The sequence below is a fragment of the Miniopterus schreibersii genome, assembly GCF_964146895.1.
Source record: "Miniopterus schreibersii genome assembly, chromosome: 3".
NCBI classification, from domain to species: domain Eukaryota; kingdom Metazoa; phylum Chordata; class Mammalia; order Chiroptera; family Miniopteridae; genus Miniopterus; species Miniopterus schreibersii.
Genome location: NC_138103.1, coordinates 12,644,929 through 12,661,029, shown reverse-complemented (window position 1 = coordinate 12,661,029; position 16,101 = coordinate 12,644,929). Strand labels below are relative to the sequence as shown.

Sequence of the window (16,101 nt, the reverse complement as noted above, 5' to 3'; positions counted from 1 at the left end):
AACGTGGAGAGCTGAACCATGACTGCCTGGAAATAACTGAGGAGGTGTATGCCAGCCGGCCGGACCTGCAGGATCAGCCACTAAGCCAGCCGGACCTGACCTTGTACACGGATGGAAGCAGTTATATGGCTGGCAGGAGGTGGCTAGCAGGGTATGCAGTAGTCAATGATGAAGAGATATTAGAGGCTAAACCCTTACCAATTGGATGGTCTGCACAAAGAGCAGAACTATGGGCTCTAGTCAGGGCCCTAGAATTGTCAAAGGGAAAGGTCAACATATACACAGACTCCAGATATGCCTTTGCCACTGTACACATCCACGGTGCCATCTACAGGGAGACGGGATTACTCACCGCCGAAGGAAAAGACATTAAAAATAAAGCTGAGATACTTAGGTTATTAGAGGCGGTATGGGCCCTGGCCAAGGTGGCAATAATCCATTGCCGGGGGCACCAGAAGGAAGACACCGCAGTAGCCAGGGGTAATCGGCAGGCAGATTAAGCAGACAAAGAAGCAGCCCATACCAAGAGTACCCTTGCCGATGTCCCGGCCCTAGAGGGGGCCTTACTGGACCTCAGCCCTACACAATCAGATTACACTCCCGAGGAACAGAAATGGGCTATACAGGCGGGGTGTTCACAGACTGCGACCGGTATTTGGGAACTGCCAGACGGACGGCTCTATGTACCTCAGACCCAGGCGAGTAACTTAGTAAGGCAATGCCACACCCTGACTCACCTAGGGAAGACGTCCTTGGAGGCTTTGCTTAAGAAGTATTACTACTTCCCCAACCTAGCCAGTATCTGTGCCATGATTGTGGCCCGATGCATAATTTGCGCTCGGAATAATGCCGCCCCTCACCCACAGAGGTTCATCAGCGCACAGCACAGGGGGCAACAGCCCTTCGAAGATCTGCAAGTTGATTTTACTGAGGTCAAACCGAGCCGAGGCTATAAATACCTGCTAGTCCTAATTTGCACTTTCTTGGGGTGGGTGGAAGCTTACCCCACCCGGACTGAGAAAAGCCAGGAGGTAGTCAGGATCCTCCTACGGGAAATAATCCCCCGTTTTGGGCTGCCGACGTCCATAGGTAGCGATAATGGGCCGGCTTTTGTCGCCAAAGTCATTCAAGAGCTAGCAAAGCAACTGAGGATAACCTGGAAGCTGCGCACTGCATACCGACCTCAGAGTTCAGGGAAGGTAGAACGAATTAATCGAACCCTGAAGGAAACTCTGGCGAAATTCCACCAAGAAACCAACCTGCCCTGGCCTGATTTGCTTCCCTTAGAGTCCGGAACGCCCCTAACTCCACAGGTTATACACCCTTTGAACTGGTGTACGGAAGGCCACCAGCAGTACTACCCATCCCTAGAGGGGAGCTTCGGGTAATCGGGGAGGTCAACCAGACTAAATATCTTCAGAGGTTGGGGAAAACATTAGAACAGATACACTGAGCCGGACTAGGCCTTGACCCAGTCCCTAGAGGGGGGCCAGCGCACCCTTTTAAGCCAGGAGATAATGTTTGGGTTAAGGACTAGAAGAAGGATCCACTCCAACCCACTTGGACCGGGCCCTACTTGATCATATTAACAACCCCTACTGCACTTAAGATTGCAGGAACGGCACCCTGGGTCCACCACACCCGGGTTAAGGGAGCAGCGGATCCCGAGGCCAACGAAGATTCTGAGGACCAGTCCCAACGGCAGCTGCCCCCACTGAAGCTGAGGAAGGGACCAACCTGTGGATGGACCATTGTCCAGAATGGTACCTCGCAGCCGCAGGACTCCTCACCACCATCTTCGGAATAGGGCTAGTGACAACGGCACCTCAGGACTGGAACTTATGGGAACGTTCGGCTCTCGGGGGACTATACCTTGGTTTTATTTGCTCATGTGGCTATGTAGTTTGCTTTCTGTAACTACCCCAACCACTGTAACTGTTCCACAATGCCGGTGCAGTACACCAAAAGAGAGGATGAGGCTTGCAGGGGGTGTTGCAATGTACTTGTTTCCGGCAAGCCCCTTTACCCATAGTACGTACATGCCTCAAGATTGTGTAAAACCAGGTGGAGAACAATGCATATGGGATGGCAAAGTCTACTGGACAGGAATCATGGCAGGGACCGTAGGCTACCAAGCTCAGAAATGTCAGTCATACGGGCCGCCCGGCAGGCGGGTGTGCTGGGGCCTTGCACGGCCATTGAGTCACATGAATGAGGAAGAATTTAAGGTAGCCAGGAAAGCAGCACTCAAGGCAGTGACCCAGAGGCTGAGACAACAGGAAATAACCTACAAGGGGGTTAACCTCCCGAACTTCCAACCGTCCCTACCGAAATTGAGGCCAACTTTACAGGCCCAGGGCATAATACAAATCATCTACTCAGCATATCAGAATACAAGCAACTCCACGAAGGAATGCTGGGTTTGTCTCCCTTTTAGGGAGAAAGAACTCTTGGGAATTCCAGTTCCTAATACATGGAGTCCCTCCCGGCCTTTTGCTGGCCCCAATCAGACACTCACGCTGGGGCCAGTCGCCACCGATGTTTTCCTGGATCCCAGAGGATCCAACATCACCTGCTTAGTGCCCCAGGAGACCTCACCAGGAACGATCCTGATAGGGACTCTAAACCCTGGGCTCTGCACCCACAACCTCAGTATCCCCAACAATAGTAGTCTCTGTGCAGAGCCCGGCCTGTTCCTCCTATGTGGAAGGGAAGCCCACCGGTGCCTTCCTGCCAACTGGACTGGGAGATGTGTAGAGGTATTCCTAGTACCCAGAATCAGCCTAAAGACCAGTCAGGAAATACAAGCAGCACTCAAACCGAGGGAAATGTCAGGGCGGACTGGGAGAGCAGCTGGGACTGCTGTGCTGGCAGGACTAGGAATAGCTGCTGGTGTAGACGCAGGCATAGGAGGACTAGGTCTTTCGGCCTCTACATATTACAAACTGTCTGAGAGGCTGAGCACGGACATGGAGAAAGTGGCCAACTCTTTAGCCACCATCCAGCAACAAATCAATTCACTCACCGGGGTAACCCTACAGAATCGACGAGCTTTAGATATACTCACAGCTGAAAAAGGAGGAACATGTGTATTCCTAGGTGAAGAATGTTGTTATTTTGTTAACCAGTGTGGGGTGATAATGCAAAAGGTGAAAAGAGCTAAGAGAGAGCATACAGCATAGCAGAAAGGAGACACAGAACTGGAATTGGGGACTAAACACCCAGGCTTCGGCCCGATGGCTCGTCCCACTAATCGGGCCCATTCTTGTCATTCTTATAGGAGAAAGCCTCCCTCCATATATCGTTAGAACAATTATCTATACCTTAGAGAACACTGTTACCAGAGAGCTACTGCCAAGATTTTAGCCCTCCAGAAGGTCCATTATCAGAGGCTCAAGGAATCCGAGAACCTGGAATATGGACATGTATCATGATGCAATAGTTGCAACAACAACCAATAGCATCAAAGGGGGAAAATGATAAGGAATCTGCTGCCATTTTAGATGAGCCGCTCCATTTTGAATTTTTGCTTGCCCAACCAAATGCATATCCTGCTTCTGTAACTCCGCCCACTGTTTTCGCGCCACAGGAAAGTCCCATAAAGCTATGCTGAGCTCGCAGTTCGGGGCCCAGAATTTGGAGACTGCCTCCTCTGGGTCCGCATGCGTGAAATAAAGGTATCACTTTGCCTCCTCCGGTGTTCAATCTGAGTTTTTCCGTAACATCCCTATAAGAACCATGAGCTTGAGCAGGAAAGGTAGATGGTCTTTGAGGTGGGAGTCCACCATTCTCCCAGGTCTCATAACACATTAAACCTCTTTTGCCCCAGCACCTATCTCATGAGTTTGGCTTTTGTTGTGACAAGCAGCCAAATCAGCGTTTTCAGCTACATCCTGGCACCAGCACCACTGACCAGAAGCCTAGGGGCAGAGATGCTATTCCCTGCCACTTATTGCCTGTACTGGTTTCTGAAGCTGCAGGTTCAGCAAGGCCAAGCGGCACTGGAGAGTTGCTTTCGTCCCAAAGTGGCTTAGCCTCTCTCTCTCTCTCTCTCTCTCATTTTTTAAATTGATTTTAGAGCAAGGAAGAAAGAGAGGAACATCAATTTGTTGTTCCACTTATTTATGCATTCATTGGTTGGTTCTTGTGTCTGCCCTGACTGGGGATTGAACTCGCAACCTTGGTGTATCAGGGTGATGCCCGAAACCTTGGCATATAGGGACGATGCCCTAACCAACTGATCTAGCCGGCCAGGACTCATACTAGGCCTTTATTGAGTTCCTACTAAGTGCTGGACATTGTGTCTGGAGGGAAAGATATAAAGACAAGCAAGAAACCGGGCCAGCTCTCAGGAAGCCCTTGGTCAACAGGATAGAGACAATTTTGCCAGTGGGATAGAAATGGGAGTAGAATAGGAGTAGTGCCTAGCCTAGGGGTCAGGGATGGCTTCCTGGAGGAAGTCATGGTTATGTAGAGTCTTAAAGAATGAATAAGTGTTAGCCCTATCTAAGGATATGGGAGGAAGGTATTCCAGGCAAACTTTACAGTCTGAGCAGAGTCATAGCAATAACAAGGTGTGGAGGAGACTATAAGATAATTATGCAAGATAAACACATAGGTGATACCTTCACTTATAAATGAAGTAAACATAAATGTGTATTTATTAAAATTAATATATGCATCTTATTATAAAGACCAATATTTTACATAAATAAAATACACATACCCACCCTGGCCAGGGTAGCACAATTCGTTAGAGCATCGTCCCTATATGCCAAGGTTTCGGGTTTGATCTCTGGTCGGGGCACATACAAAAAGCAAGCAATGTTGTTCCATAAATAAGAGGAACAACAAATCGATGTCTCTCTCTCCCCCTTTCCTCTCTCTCTCTCTCTCTCAAATCAACAAATTAAAAATATATATACACATTCCTTTGTGGGATATCTCTACCACTAGATGCAGGAAAACAGCGTCCGTTTTAGCTTGAGTTTCCTGTAAGTCAAGTGCCTAGCCGATGTTTAGATAACCAGTCAGTCACTCTACTTTGTGTCAGATACTATTTTAGGTGCTGGAAATTCAGCAGTGAACACAGACAAATGCCTGCTGCCCCAAGCTAACATTCCCCGATGTATCCATACATATTTTGTTATCAGCATTTCTTTGTCTGACATCATTAGATGAGTATCAAGCTCTTGCGGTAATATCAGGTCATGAGAACCCTAATAAGCAGCAGGACTCAAACCTGCCCCAGAATCACCCCAGGGATCTCCTGACCCACCACCCTGACCACTCACCCACAGCCACGCCCATACATATTTTGGAATGAATGGGGGGGGAAAAAAAACAAAACAAATGTTCTCGTCCGGTCAGAATAACTTTTCAAAAGAGAGGGCCATTTTTGAGTTTTAGTTGAACACAAAGAAATGTCACTTTTCTGTTGAAAAAGATTAAAAAATGTGCAAGTAGCAGTAACCCCAATCGTTAGGCAGGCATATACGAAAACACGCAGGGCCTTAAGGGGTTAAGGCTCACGGATATAGACTGAATTACCTTCAGGTGACACCCCACATCTGCGAGTTCGCGCCAGACCGCGAGGTGATGGAAGGGGAGGGTCTGGAACATCCGCGGCGTCGCGCGGCCCGGGACGAACCATCGGGGCTCGTGGGCGGGGTTGGCGGGTCAGCTCTGCGCGGGGTTGGGCCCGGACTGCGGGGGTTCAGACACAGCGCAGCCTGGGGGCCCCTTCCTGCAGGTCGGCCGCGTAGGGGTGGCTTTGCCAGGGCAGGAACGAAGCTGCGGTTGGGGGGTCGGCGCCCCTTCTAGGGTTCCATCCCCCCCCCACCCGCCCACTATGGACTCGGCCGCTGTTAACCCGGGGCTCTTTTGGTCCAGGCGGCGGCGAGGAGGCAACGCAGGGCCGGGGGCGGGGCAAGGGTCCTGGGGTCAGGCCTGAGGGCGAGGGCGGAGGTCGCAGAGCCCCGACTACCCCTAGGTGGCTCCCCCCTGGGCCTGCGCGGGGCGCGCGCCGGGTGGTTCCGGGAGGGGACCCCTGGCCCTGTCGCCCACCCGGCGCCTCCCTCGTCCCCCGGGCTTCTCGGGGCCGCATTGCCCGCTCCCGCGCCCATGGCCGACAAGAAACTAGTGGTGGTGTTTGGAGCCACAGGTAAGTGGAGCCCCAGCCAGGCGGAGGCCGCGAAGCGCCGGATCTCTCACCGCGCCGGGGCGAGCCCAGCGGGGGGTCGGGAGGGAGGGTGAAATAGGTCAGACCCCTGACCCCTGGTGGGGCGGTGGCGTGGGGACAGGACCTGAGAGCAGATGGCCCTGGAATCTTTAAAAAATTACTTTAACCTCTCTGAATAAGTAGTGATTGCCCATCATACCGAAATTAAATCTCCCTCCCACCTCTGTACCCTCTACCCCATTCATCACTGTTACCAAGTTTCTTGAGTATCCTACCGAATTAGAAATATCTAAATAGATATTATTTTTAAAAGATAGTGTTTTATTTTGCCCCCACCTGTCTGTCTCTCTCTATGTGTATATTTAAAAATATATAACAGCTTTATTGAGGTATAATTCACATATTGAGGTGTAATTCACATACCATTTACTCATTTAAAGTGTGTAATTCACTGGTTTCTAGTATATTTGCAGAGTTCTCTGACCATCAACACATTAGTTTTAGAAGATCTCATCACTCCAAGAAGAAACCCCATACTTAATGTGAATGAAAAAGGGGCCACACACTGAACCTCAGAAGCTCAGGAGAGGCCTTCCTGAGGGTCTTACAAACTCGAAGCCCAAAAATAACCACACAGAATGGTTAATATACAAATTCCTAACTAAAATGGGTTTGTGGCAGGCAGTCACTTCCTAGGACTGTAGCTTCCTTGACATATTTACCTTAAGTGAGCTTATTATCTTTTTGTATTAAGGCAACACACTTTTGAAATGTCAGAGTAATCTTCTTTTCCACACCCCCCAAAGCACAACTGCTGGCACAAGAGCAGGAGACCACAGAACTCCTGTTACTTTGTTGCCCACATACCATCTCTACATACTGTAAATGTTAATTACTCTGTACTCACCAATGTGAAAAGAGTATATGTCTCTCTGTTTTGCTTTTTATACAATTCCAGAGGTTGCCCCTGCTTTGCTTTCTCTCACCCCCTGAATCTACCACCAATGGATTTCATTACATCTCCCTTGATTTCTATTTTTATCTTTACCCGAGGATATGTTTATTGATTTTAGGGAGGGAGGGAGAGAGAGAGAGAGAGGTGCCGCGTCCTCTCCCAGCCATGTCATCTGACAAAATCCTGACGTGGAGAGGAAGCTTCAAGGAAGGCGTCTTCTGAGGAGAGGGCGTGGCATGTGGGTGGGAGTAATTGGCTTAATGGGAATATCTCTTCTCCTTGGAGGGGGATTTGGGGCCATAAATCAATAACTAACCTGGGAATGGTAAACAATGTTCTCACTTTTGAAGAAATCCTGATTTCCCCAAGTCCGGTCACTATCACATGTGCCGGATGCTTTAACAAATTGTTATTAGAAGAAGCTAGGAAAATTCCCCCTGGCGCCCCCAATAAGGAATTTATGGAAGAACTAGAGAAAGCTGAGCTCACGCACCCGCCTATGGTTGCAAGATTAGTCGAGGACAGGAAAAAGGCCATCGCCCCTCGCCTACTGCACAAGGACCACCCTGGGTAGCATATAGAATAAATGGCAGATTGTGGCATCCCCCTAAAAGGGGCTAACAGTATGAAAAGGCTACCAGACCCTCCTCTGCCTTACATAGGTGCTTTACAATGAGAACAGTATCAAAATAGTTAATGTAAACGGAAGGCATGGTCAGTAGGAGAACTTGCCCTTCATGAAACGCTTGGCAAGGCAGCGGCCACGCCAGTGCTCGCTCCCAAAGAAACAAAAGAAAAGCATTCTTAAGCAGTTGATCAATAGCTATGGCAAAAGGCACTCTTTTCTTAGAAGAAAATGGCAAGAAGAATATAATAGCTTAAGAATAGGTCCATAGTTAAAATATAACCATAAGAAGTAGTAACCACAGGCAAATATTATATAAAATTTCTGTCTCACAAACTAATATATTACTGCTGCAAACAAAGCCACATCTATCAATCTATAAGTCACTGATTTTTCCTTTCTCCTCTATTCTAAAAAGTAAGTCAAAATTGTTCCGTTCTGATGAAATCGAAACTTGTATTGTTTAACCTGTAAATAATATTTCTTGCTTGCTAACCGAAAAAATGTAATCGTAGCCAAGAAAGAAAGTATAAAAGATTATGTTGATTCTCAATAAAGTGGAACAGTGTCACACCACCTCCGAGTCGTGTAGTCTGCTGTCTCCCAGCGCCGACGCCTTGCCCACCTTCGGCACCCCTGACTCCCGCTGCGGCTGGACCGCGGCAGAGAGGGAAACATTGATCAGTTGCCTCCTGTATGAGCCCTGACCAGGAATCCAACCCGCAAGCTTTTGGTGTACTGGACAATGCTCCAACCAACTGAGCCACTGGCCAGGGCTCCTCCTCTGATTTTAATGTATAAAATAAGCTGTGGGCCCTGACAGGGTAGCTCAGTTGGTTAGAGTGTTGTCTGGATACACTGAGGTTGTGGGTTCGATACCCTGTCAGAGCACATACATGAATCAACCAATGAATGCATAAATAAGTGGAACAACAAATTGATGTCTCTCTTTCTTCCTCCCTCACTCCCTCCCTCCTACTCTCTCTCTTTCTAAAACCAATACTTTTTTTTTTAAAGCTGCAAATTCTCCAAAGCATTTTCTCAGTCTGTGGAGATTTTGCTTCCTAGTGCTATGTTGTCAGTTTGGTTCAAATAAACTTACAGAAATTCTCTACGGGTTTGGACATTTCTTACATGAATACCTACTAGCAGTCATTCCCTGTTTCCCCCAATTTTCCTCAGCTCCTGGCAGCCACAAATCTTTTGGTATATAGATTTCATTCTGAACACTTGATTTGTTTCCACCTTTTGGCTATTGTCAGTAATGCTGCTATTAACATTTGTATACAAGTTTTTGTGTGGACGTATATTTTCAGTTTTCTTGGGTATATGCCTCTGAGTAGAATTGCTGGATCATATGGTAAATCTGTGTTTAGCGTTTTAAGGAACTGCCAGGCTGTTTTACACAGCGACCATACCATTTTACATTCCCATCTGAACTGTATGAGGGTAGCTGCAGTTCTGCAATTTGCCTTTTCCACTCCAGGACACATCATGGGTACCTACCCAAGTCATACTTACAGATCTGCCACATTCTATTTAATTACTTTGTATGGATTTATCATTTATTTAACCAGATTGCTACCAAAGGACATTATGTTGTCTATAAATTTCCACCATTGCAAGTAGTGCTGCAGCCAATGTTCTTGTACATACAGGGGTGGGCAAAAGTAGTTGTAGAGTATTTCCTATGGAAAATGACATGCAGGTTATGATTATTACAAGTTTTATTAACTCAAAAGAATGTCACTGTGACACAGTAAACCTGTTTTTATGGAAAATAACAGTAATTATTAAATAATGATACAAGAATAAACTATGTTTCACATACAACTGTAAACCTACTTTTCCTCCTGTATTTGTGGATGACTTTTATTTTCTTCCTTTTGATTATTTAATTTTTGTGATTTCCTCAATCTTTTTTTGAAAAAGGTGTATGTGATATTTTCTTTCTTAAGCTAAGGGGTGGATACATGAGTGTTGCTATCCTTTTTTGTATCTGCTAAGTATTTCATAATACATTTTTAAAAATCCATAAAAGGTATAAGTGCAATGCCTGCTGAAACATGGATGAACCTTGAAAATATGCTGAGTGAAGGGAGCCAGGAACAAAAAGCCACCTATTGAAGGATTCCGTGCAAATCTGTAGAGACAGACAGCAGATTAGTGGTTGCCAGGGACTGGAGAGAGGAGAGAATGGGGAGTAACGGCTAATGGATATGATTTTCTTTTGGGGGAGATGAAAATGTTCTAAAATTGACTGCGATGATGGTTGAACAGCTCTGAATACACTAAAAGCTACTACACTATACACCTTTTTTAAAATACATATATTATTGATTATTAGAGAGAGAGAAACACTGACTTGTTCTACTTATTTATGCTTTCACTGGTTGATTTTTGTATGTGCCTTGATCGGGGATTGAACCCGCAACCTTGGCGTATCAGGACAGTGCTCTAAGCAACTGAGCTACCCCGCCAGGATTACACTGTATACTTCTAATTATGGTAAGTGAATTCTATCTTAATAAAGCTGTTATTTAAAATTGGTGTAAGGCAGTTTCATGAGAATGACAGGTGACAAGTGTCTTGGGTATCTTGCTGTGGTGGAACATTCCCTTCCAGGTTTCAACCTTAGCAGGACTCCAGGCATATTCTACCCTTTAGGGTTTGTTTGTTTTTTGACTCTTCAAAGGTGCCCAGGGGGGCTCAGTGGCCCGGACGCTCCTGGAAGATGGGACGTTCAGGGTTCGGGCTGTGACCCGGAACCCCAGGCAGAAGGCAGTGAAGGAACTGAGGCTGCAAGGTGCAGAAATAATGCAGGGAGACCAGGATGATGAGGCCAGCATGGAACTGGCCCTGACCGGGGCTCACGCCGCCTTCATTGTAACCAACTACTGGGAGAACTGCAGCCAGGAGCAGGAGGTCAAGCAGGTGAGGGCAGGCAGGAGGGTGCAGGGAGGCTGGGGCTAGTTACAGGGCATCCTAAAAGGAGCTCCCAGGTCCCTCTTGGTACCTTGGAAGCAGCTCTAACTTACCAGTGGGGCCTACTCTGCCCAGGACCACTGACCACTGACCACTGCAGGCTGTTCCCCTCATCTTCCATGCAGCCCTTCTAGATTTTGATGAGGGTAGGAGGAGGCTGCTTTCTCATCTAGTGACTTTTTAAAAAATATTCATGTATCATACAATTCACCCTTTTAAAGTGTGCAATTCGTTGGTTTTTAACATATTCACAAAGTTGTGCAGCCATCACCACTACCTAATTCCAGAACATTTTCATCACCCCAAAATAAACCCTGTGCCTGTTAGCAGTCACTCCCCACTCCCCCTCCCCCCGGCCCCAGGCAACTGCTTATCTCCTTTGCCATCCAATGACTTTTTATACTTTCTAAAAACCTAACTCTGTTGACCCATATGTAAAATGTACACATTTTAATTGTGTAATTTGATGAAATTTGAAAATAAATAAACCCACATAACTGCCTTCTGATCAAAATGTATTTCCATCAATCCAGAAAGTGCCCCATGTCCCTTTTCATATGTTTTATGTTTCCCTTTATTTTGTTTTCCACCCAGATTCTCTCTAGTTAGGTGGTTATTGAGTCTAGGTGGTGGTGGGAGGGGTATGAGAAGAACTATGAGACATGGCCATCTTTTTGTCTCATTGAAGATCGAGACACTTGCACGGTGCCCAACACATAGTAGGCACTCAGGTTTTTGTGGGAGGTGTACTTGTTGCCAGAGCAAAGGTACTAAGCTGAGAATTACGCATCTCAGTTTTCAGTCCCGCCTCATCCACAACTGGCCATAGCTATGGCTTTGGACATGTAACTTCCCAGCTCTGGTCTTTGTTTCCTTCCTCTGTAAAGTAAAGGGAGATTGGACTGGATCACTGGTCTCCAAACTTGTTTTTAGCCTTGATCCTTTCTTTGATTACATCTTACATGGAAGCCCATCCCATAGAGAAGACCAAGACTGCTTCTCTGGTTGAAGCAGATCTTGTCTCATCCTGACAGCCTGTATTAGTGCCCCATGGCTGCTGTAACAAACGACCACAAGCCAGGTGGCTTAAAACAACAGGAATTTATTCTCTCTCGGTTTTGGAGGCCAGAAGTCCAAAATCAAGGTGTTGGCAGGGCTACGTCCTCTCTAAAGACTCTTAAGGGAGATTCGGTTCCTTGCCTCTGTGAGTTTCTGGTGGCTGCACTTCTCCTTGTGGCCACATCACTTCAGTCTCTTCCTCTACCTTCACATGGACTTCTCTGTATCTTCTCTTCTGTCTTTTATAGGACACTTGTCATTGGGTTAAATGGGTAATCCGGGATCATCTCAAGTTCCCTAAGTTAATTATACCTGCACAGACCTTTTCCAAATGAGGTCACATTCACAGGTTATGGGGTTTGGACACAGACATATCTTTTTGGAGGCCACCATCCAACCCCCTACACAACCTTATGCGGCAGGTAGTATTGTGGTTCCCATTTAACTGACGAGTTCAGAACAGTTAGATCACTTGTCCAGCATCCCAATGTGGTGCAGCACCATGACCGGAACCCATGTGGCCTGTGTGCTTTCACCGCTGAGCTGCAGCACCTCCCTCGTGGAATCCTGGGCTCTCCAAGGAGGACACCTTAGCAGCAGATTGCACATAGGTGGGCTGCGGTCAAGCACATTGGAATGTCGAACAACCCAGTGATCTAGAGCAGTGATGCGAAGGTTCTGTGGGTGGTATAGGCTTATACTCCCATAGTCAAGGGTGTGATACCGAATGTGAGGGGCCTTATCTGGAAGGCCCCTCATTCTGAAAGAGGGGCCTTACCTGAGGGCCTTATCTTATTGGTCGGGCTCTTAGCATCAGGCACAGAGGCAGCTTGGGTTAGAGAGCTGGGCTGTGATTGGGGACACACATCCTCCCTCCTAGCTTTGTGGTTTCTCTTTCCTGCCCACCAGGGAAAGCTGCTGGCCAATTTGGCCAAGAGCCTGGGCCTTCGCTACGTGGTTTACAGCGGCCTGGAGAATATCAAGAAGCTGACGGCCGGGAGACTGGCAGCAGGCCACTTTGATGGCAAAGGGGAAGTGGAGGAATATTTCCGGGATGTCGACGTTCCCATGACCAGTGTGAGGCTGCCCTGCTATTTCGAGAACCTCCTCTCCTTCTTCCTTCCCCAGAAAGCCCCCGATGGAAAGAGCTACTTGCTGAGTGAGTGCCCTTCCTCTTTGAGCATCTGCTCTCACTGTGTGGAGCTATGGCTGTCGCAGAAAGCTATGGGCTTGTCCTCACATGATTCTGGGTCTGAGTCCTGGCTCTCACATTAGGCCTGTGACTGTGTGCAAGGCATGAAACCTTGCTGCGCTTCTGCTTCCTGCTCTATGAAATGAGCATAACACTGATTTTTGCAGGGGCAATGAGAAAATCTACCAAGATGTGGTGATTTGGTCTTTGGTGGAAAGCTCTACAGAGACAAGTGCAGTTGTTACTCCTCCTTCAAAAATAAGGAGAAGATTTGGAAGATGAGGCCCAGTTATAGATATCACAAAGTGGAAAGCACTTTCTTCTCAATGCCCATTTGCAACTCTCTAAACGGCTGGATATACTGGACCCTGGCTTGGAGGGAGGGAACCTTATACAACTTGTGTCTTGTCAGTTAGTCAGTGGATTAGAGCAGGACACTCAGGAGGCCAGAGTGGGAGGGGTGAGTGCCCTCAGTGGGCCATTGCCCCCCACTCCCATCTTGCATAAACACTGGCTTACCCTCCTTCAAGTCCTGCCCACCAATGAGCAGACTGGTCCTGGTGTTGGCACATGGGCACCGCCCTTCATACTTTGCAAAGCTAGTCAGGGACACCCCTTGTTTCCGTCTGAGTTGGACCATCCTCACAAGGTCCCTGGGTGATCTGAATGGGCAGTTGCGGTGGCACCTTTTTATAGGTAAGGAAAACGGCACTGCCCAAATGTTCTGGGCACCGCATCTAGACACTGCTGTCCCTCTCCATCTACACAACCACAATTTAGCAGGTGGCCATACTCTGGGCCAGGCCCTTGCCTCAGCTAGTCAAGCATCCCCGTCAGTAGAGTTGGTATTTGGAGTACCCACCCACAGGTTTCCACATCAGAAATTCAGAATATGACCAGGTACACTCAGGCCAGTGTCTTGGGAGCAGTGGGGCCTGGGGGCACCAACCTGTTCTCAGGGGACCTTTTGAAGCCCCTTCCTTTCCTGTGCCTTGTCCCCCATCTCAGCCCTGAGAGGGGTGGGCAGATTCAGGCTTGTTCTCCCCACTCTAAGAATGGAGTAATCTGGACTCAGAGGGTTTAAACAACATGCCAAGGGGGCAGAGCTTAGCTTGAATCCCATTTTTCAACTCAGTTCCACTGCTGCTTCTGCTGACATAGACACCAGGAGGTGTCTAAGTCATACCATGTGTCTGATTAGTTGGCTGAGGGAACACCAGTCTGTACCCCTTGGCAAAGGGCCCATTGTCCATTCCAGGACATGTCATGTGCCAATACATCTCTCTTCCCCTCTGCCCCCCAGGCTTGCCCATGGGTGACATACCCATGGATGGCATGTCTGTCAGCGACCTGGGCCCTGTGGTACTCAGTCTGCTGAAGAGTCCAGAAGAATACGTTGGCCAGAACCTTGGGCTTAGTACCTGCAGGCATACGGCAGAGGAATACGCTGCCCTGCTCTCCAAGCACACTGGGAAGGCTGTGCATGATGCGAAGGTGGGCCCCTCAGCTCCTGCTGGTCATTTCAAACCCCCAGGAGGGCTTTGTGGGTTGTAGAAAGGGGGGGATCTAGGCAAGGTAAATCGGAATTCATCACAACTGTGAACATAAATGTTGTGCTGTTCTTGTGAGCCAAGTATGGCTGCCAAGTGAAATTTCTGGCTTAGGTAGTTGACTAAGTGGGGAGGAAGGTTTCCAGGAAGAGGGAACAGTAGGGGCCAAGGCCAGGAGTGAAAATGCAGGGCTGCTGGGCTTCTCTGGGATGTGACTTGAGGGAAGGGAAGAGGGAGGAGGCCAGAGAGATAGCCCCGGCCCATGGCCTGGCTGGCTGGGCAGGAGGCCCACAGTACCCTCCTTTTACCTCTGACCCTCAGTCTTCCAGTCCAGCCCCCCAGGTTTCTTGTTTCTTGTCATTCCCATTATGAAAGTAAGACCTTCTCATTAAAGAATATCTGGGCCCTAGCCAGTTTGGCTCAGTGGTTAGTGTGTCCACCTGCAGACTGAAGGGTCCCTGGTTCGATTCTGGCCAAGGGCACGTATCTCAGTTGCAGGCTCAATCCCCAGCCCCTGGTCGGGACACATACAGGAGGCAACCCATTTATGTATCTCTCTCACATCGATGTTTCTCTCTCTCTCTCCCTCCCACTCTCTCTGAAAAGCAATGGAAAAAATATCCACATGTGAGGATTAAAAAAAAATCTGGGAAACTCCTAGGTGTTAAAAGACAAAAGCTTACCCATAGAGCCCCCAAACCGAAACAGAGTAATGATGGGGGTTTGGGGCCAGATAGACTCCCCCAGACTTGGATCCTGGTCCCTGCCCTTAACACCTAGCAGTGTGTGACCTGGGGCATGGTCCCTGACCCCTCTCTGTTTCAGTTTCCTTATCCATGAAATGGGTGTGTGAAAGGTGTCCCCTGCTCTAGTTGTTATGAGGATTGAATGGAATAGACCTGAAGCTTAGCAGTGATGTGCACTAGAAAACAGGCACTGAGTAGCTATGTGTCACCATCTAAACAAAGAAAAGTCTGATGCAGATTGTAGAGGATTTGGGGAGCTGAGGAGTTCAGATCCAGTTCAGTCGGGAAAGGGGAACAGCTTTGTTTTTTGAGCAAAACAGTGATATAAGCAGAATTCTGATTTGGAAGGAACTGAGACATTTTCATCTCAAGATCTTAAACTGACCTAGAACAGTGGTTTCCAAACTTTAATCTTTTAGAATGGTTTCAGATGGACTGAGGTACCCCCCAGCCCCCACCACCTCAGTGGGATGCTGAAATGTTGATGAATCCTCACAGACACCCCCCTCTGCTTCCAGATAACCCCTGAGGACTACGAGAAGCTTGGCTTCCCTGGCGCCCAGGACCTGGCCAACATGTTCCGTTTCTATGCCTTGAAACCTGACAGAGACATTGAACTGACCCAGAGGCTCAACCCCAAGGCCAGGACGCTGGATCAGTGGCTGGAGCAGCACAAAGATGACTTTTCCAGGTTGTGACCCGGCCCACATCTCAATGCCACCTAGGGGGAGGGGAGGCACAGTCACAGTGGTCCTTTCTTGTGTTACAAAAAAATTATTTTTTAAATAAAGGCCATTGTTCTCACAGA

At 48.1% G+C, this 16,101-nt stretch overlaps 2 protein-coding genes across 4 annotated transcripts in view; one reads left to right on the top strand and one right to left on the bottom strand.

Moving 5' to 3' along the window:
- Positions 1–5,634, bottom strand: part of HMOX2 (heme oxygenase 2) — a 69,342-nt gene extending 63,708 nt beyond the window's left edge. Inside the window, exon 1 of one of the 2 annotated variants that reach the window (XM_081133030.1) lies at positions 5,551–5,634. The gene's annotated coding sequence lies outside the window, so the exon portion shown is untranslated. The remainder of the gene's footprint in view (positions 1–5,550) is intronic. The other variant, XM_081133033.1, reaches the window with a different exon arrangement.
- A 256-nt stretch (positions 5,635–5,890) lies between these two features.
- Positions 5,891–16,101, top strand: NMRAL1 (NmrA like redox sensor 1). 2 transcript variants are annotated; one of them, XM_081132615.1, is made up of 5 exons: positions 5,891–6,163; positions 10,457–10,695; positions 12,715–12,964; positions 14,301–14,491; positions 15,812–16,101. In XM_081132615.1, exons 1-5 carry the CDS (start codon positions 6,124–6,126, stop codon positions 15,989–15,991), a joined length of 900 nt encoding a protein of 299 aa, XP_080988741.1. In that variant the 5' UTR covers positions 5,891–6,123; the 3' UTR covers positions 15,992–16,101. The 2 variants fall into 2 exon arrangements, with proteins under 2 accessions (XP_080988741.1, XP_080988742.1); XM_081132616.1 differs by lacking the exon at positions 14,301–14,491 and having other exon boundaries at positions 6,025–6,163; positions 15,812–15,905.

What these genes read in the sequence shown, in the direction of transcription:
- NMRAL1 (XM_081132615.1), top strand. Translation starts at nt 6,124, where the DNA reads ATGGCCGACAAGAAACTAGTGGTGGTGTTTGGAGCCACAG. An exon ending in AGGAGCAGGAGGTCAAGCAG is followed by an intron (nt 10,696 to 12,714) that starts GTGAGGGCAGGC and finishes CCTGCCCACCAG; the next exon opens with GGAAAGCTGCTGGCCAATTT. An exon ending in TGGAAAGAGCTACTTGCTGA is followed by an intron (nt 12,965 to 14,300) that starts GTGAGTGCCCTT and finishes TCTGCCCCCCAG; the next exon opens with GCTTGCCCATGGGTGACATA.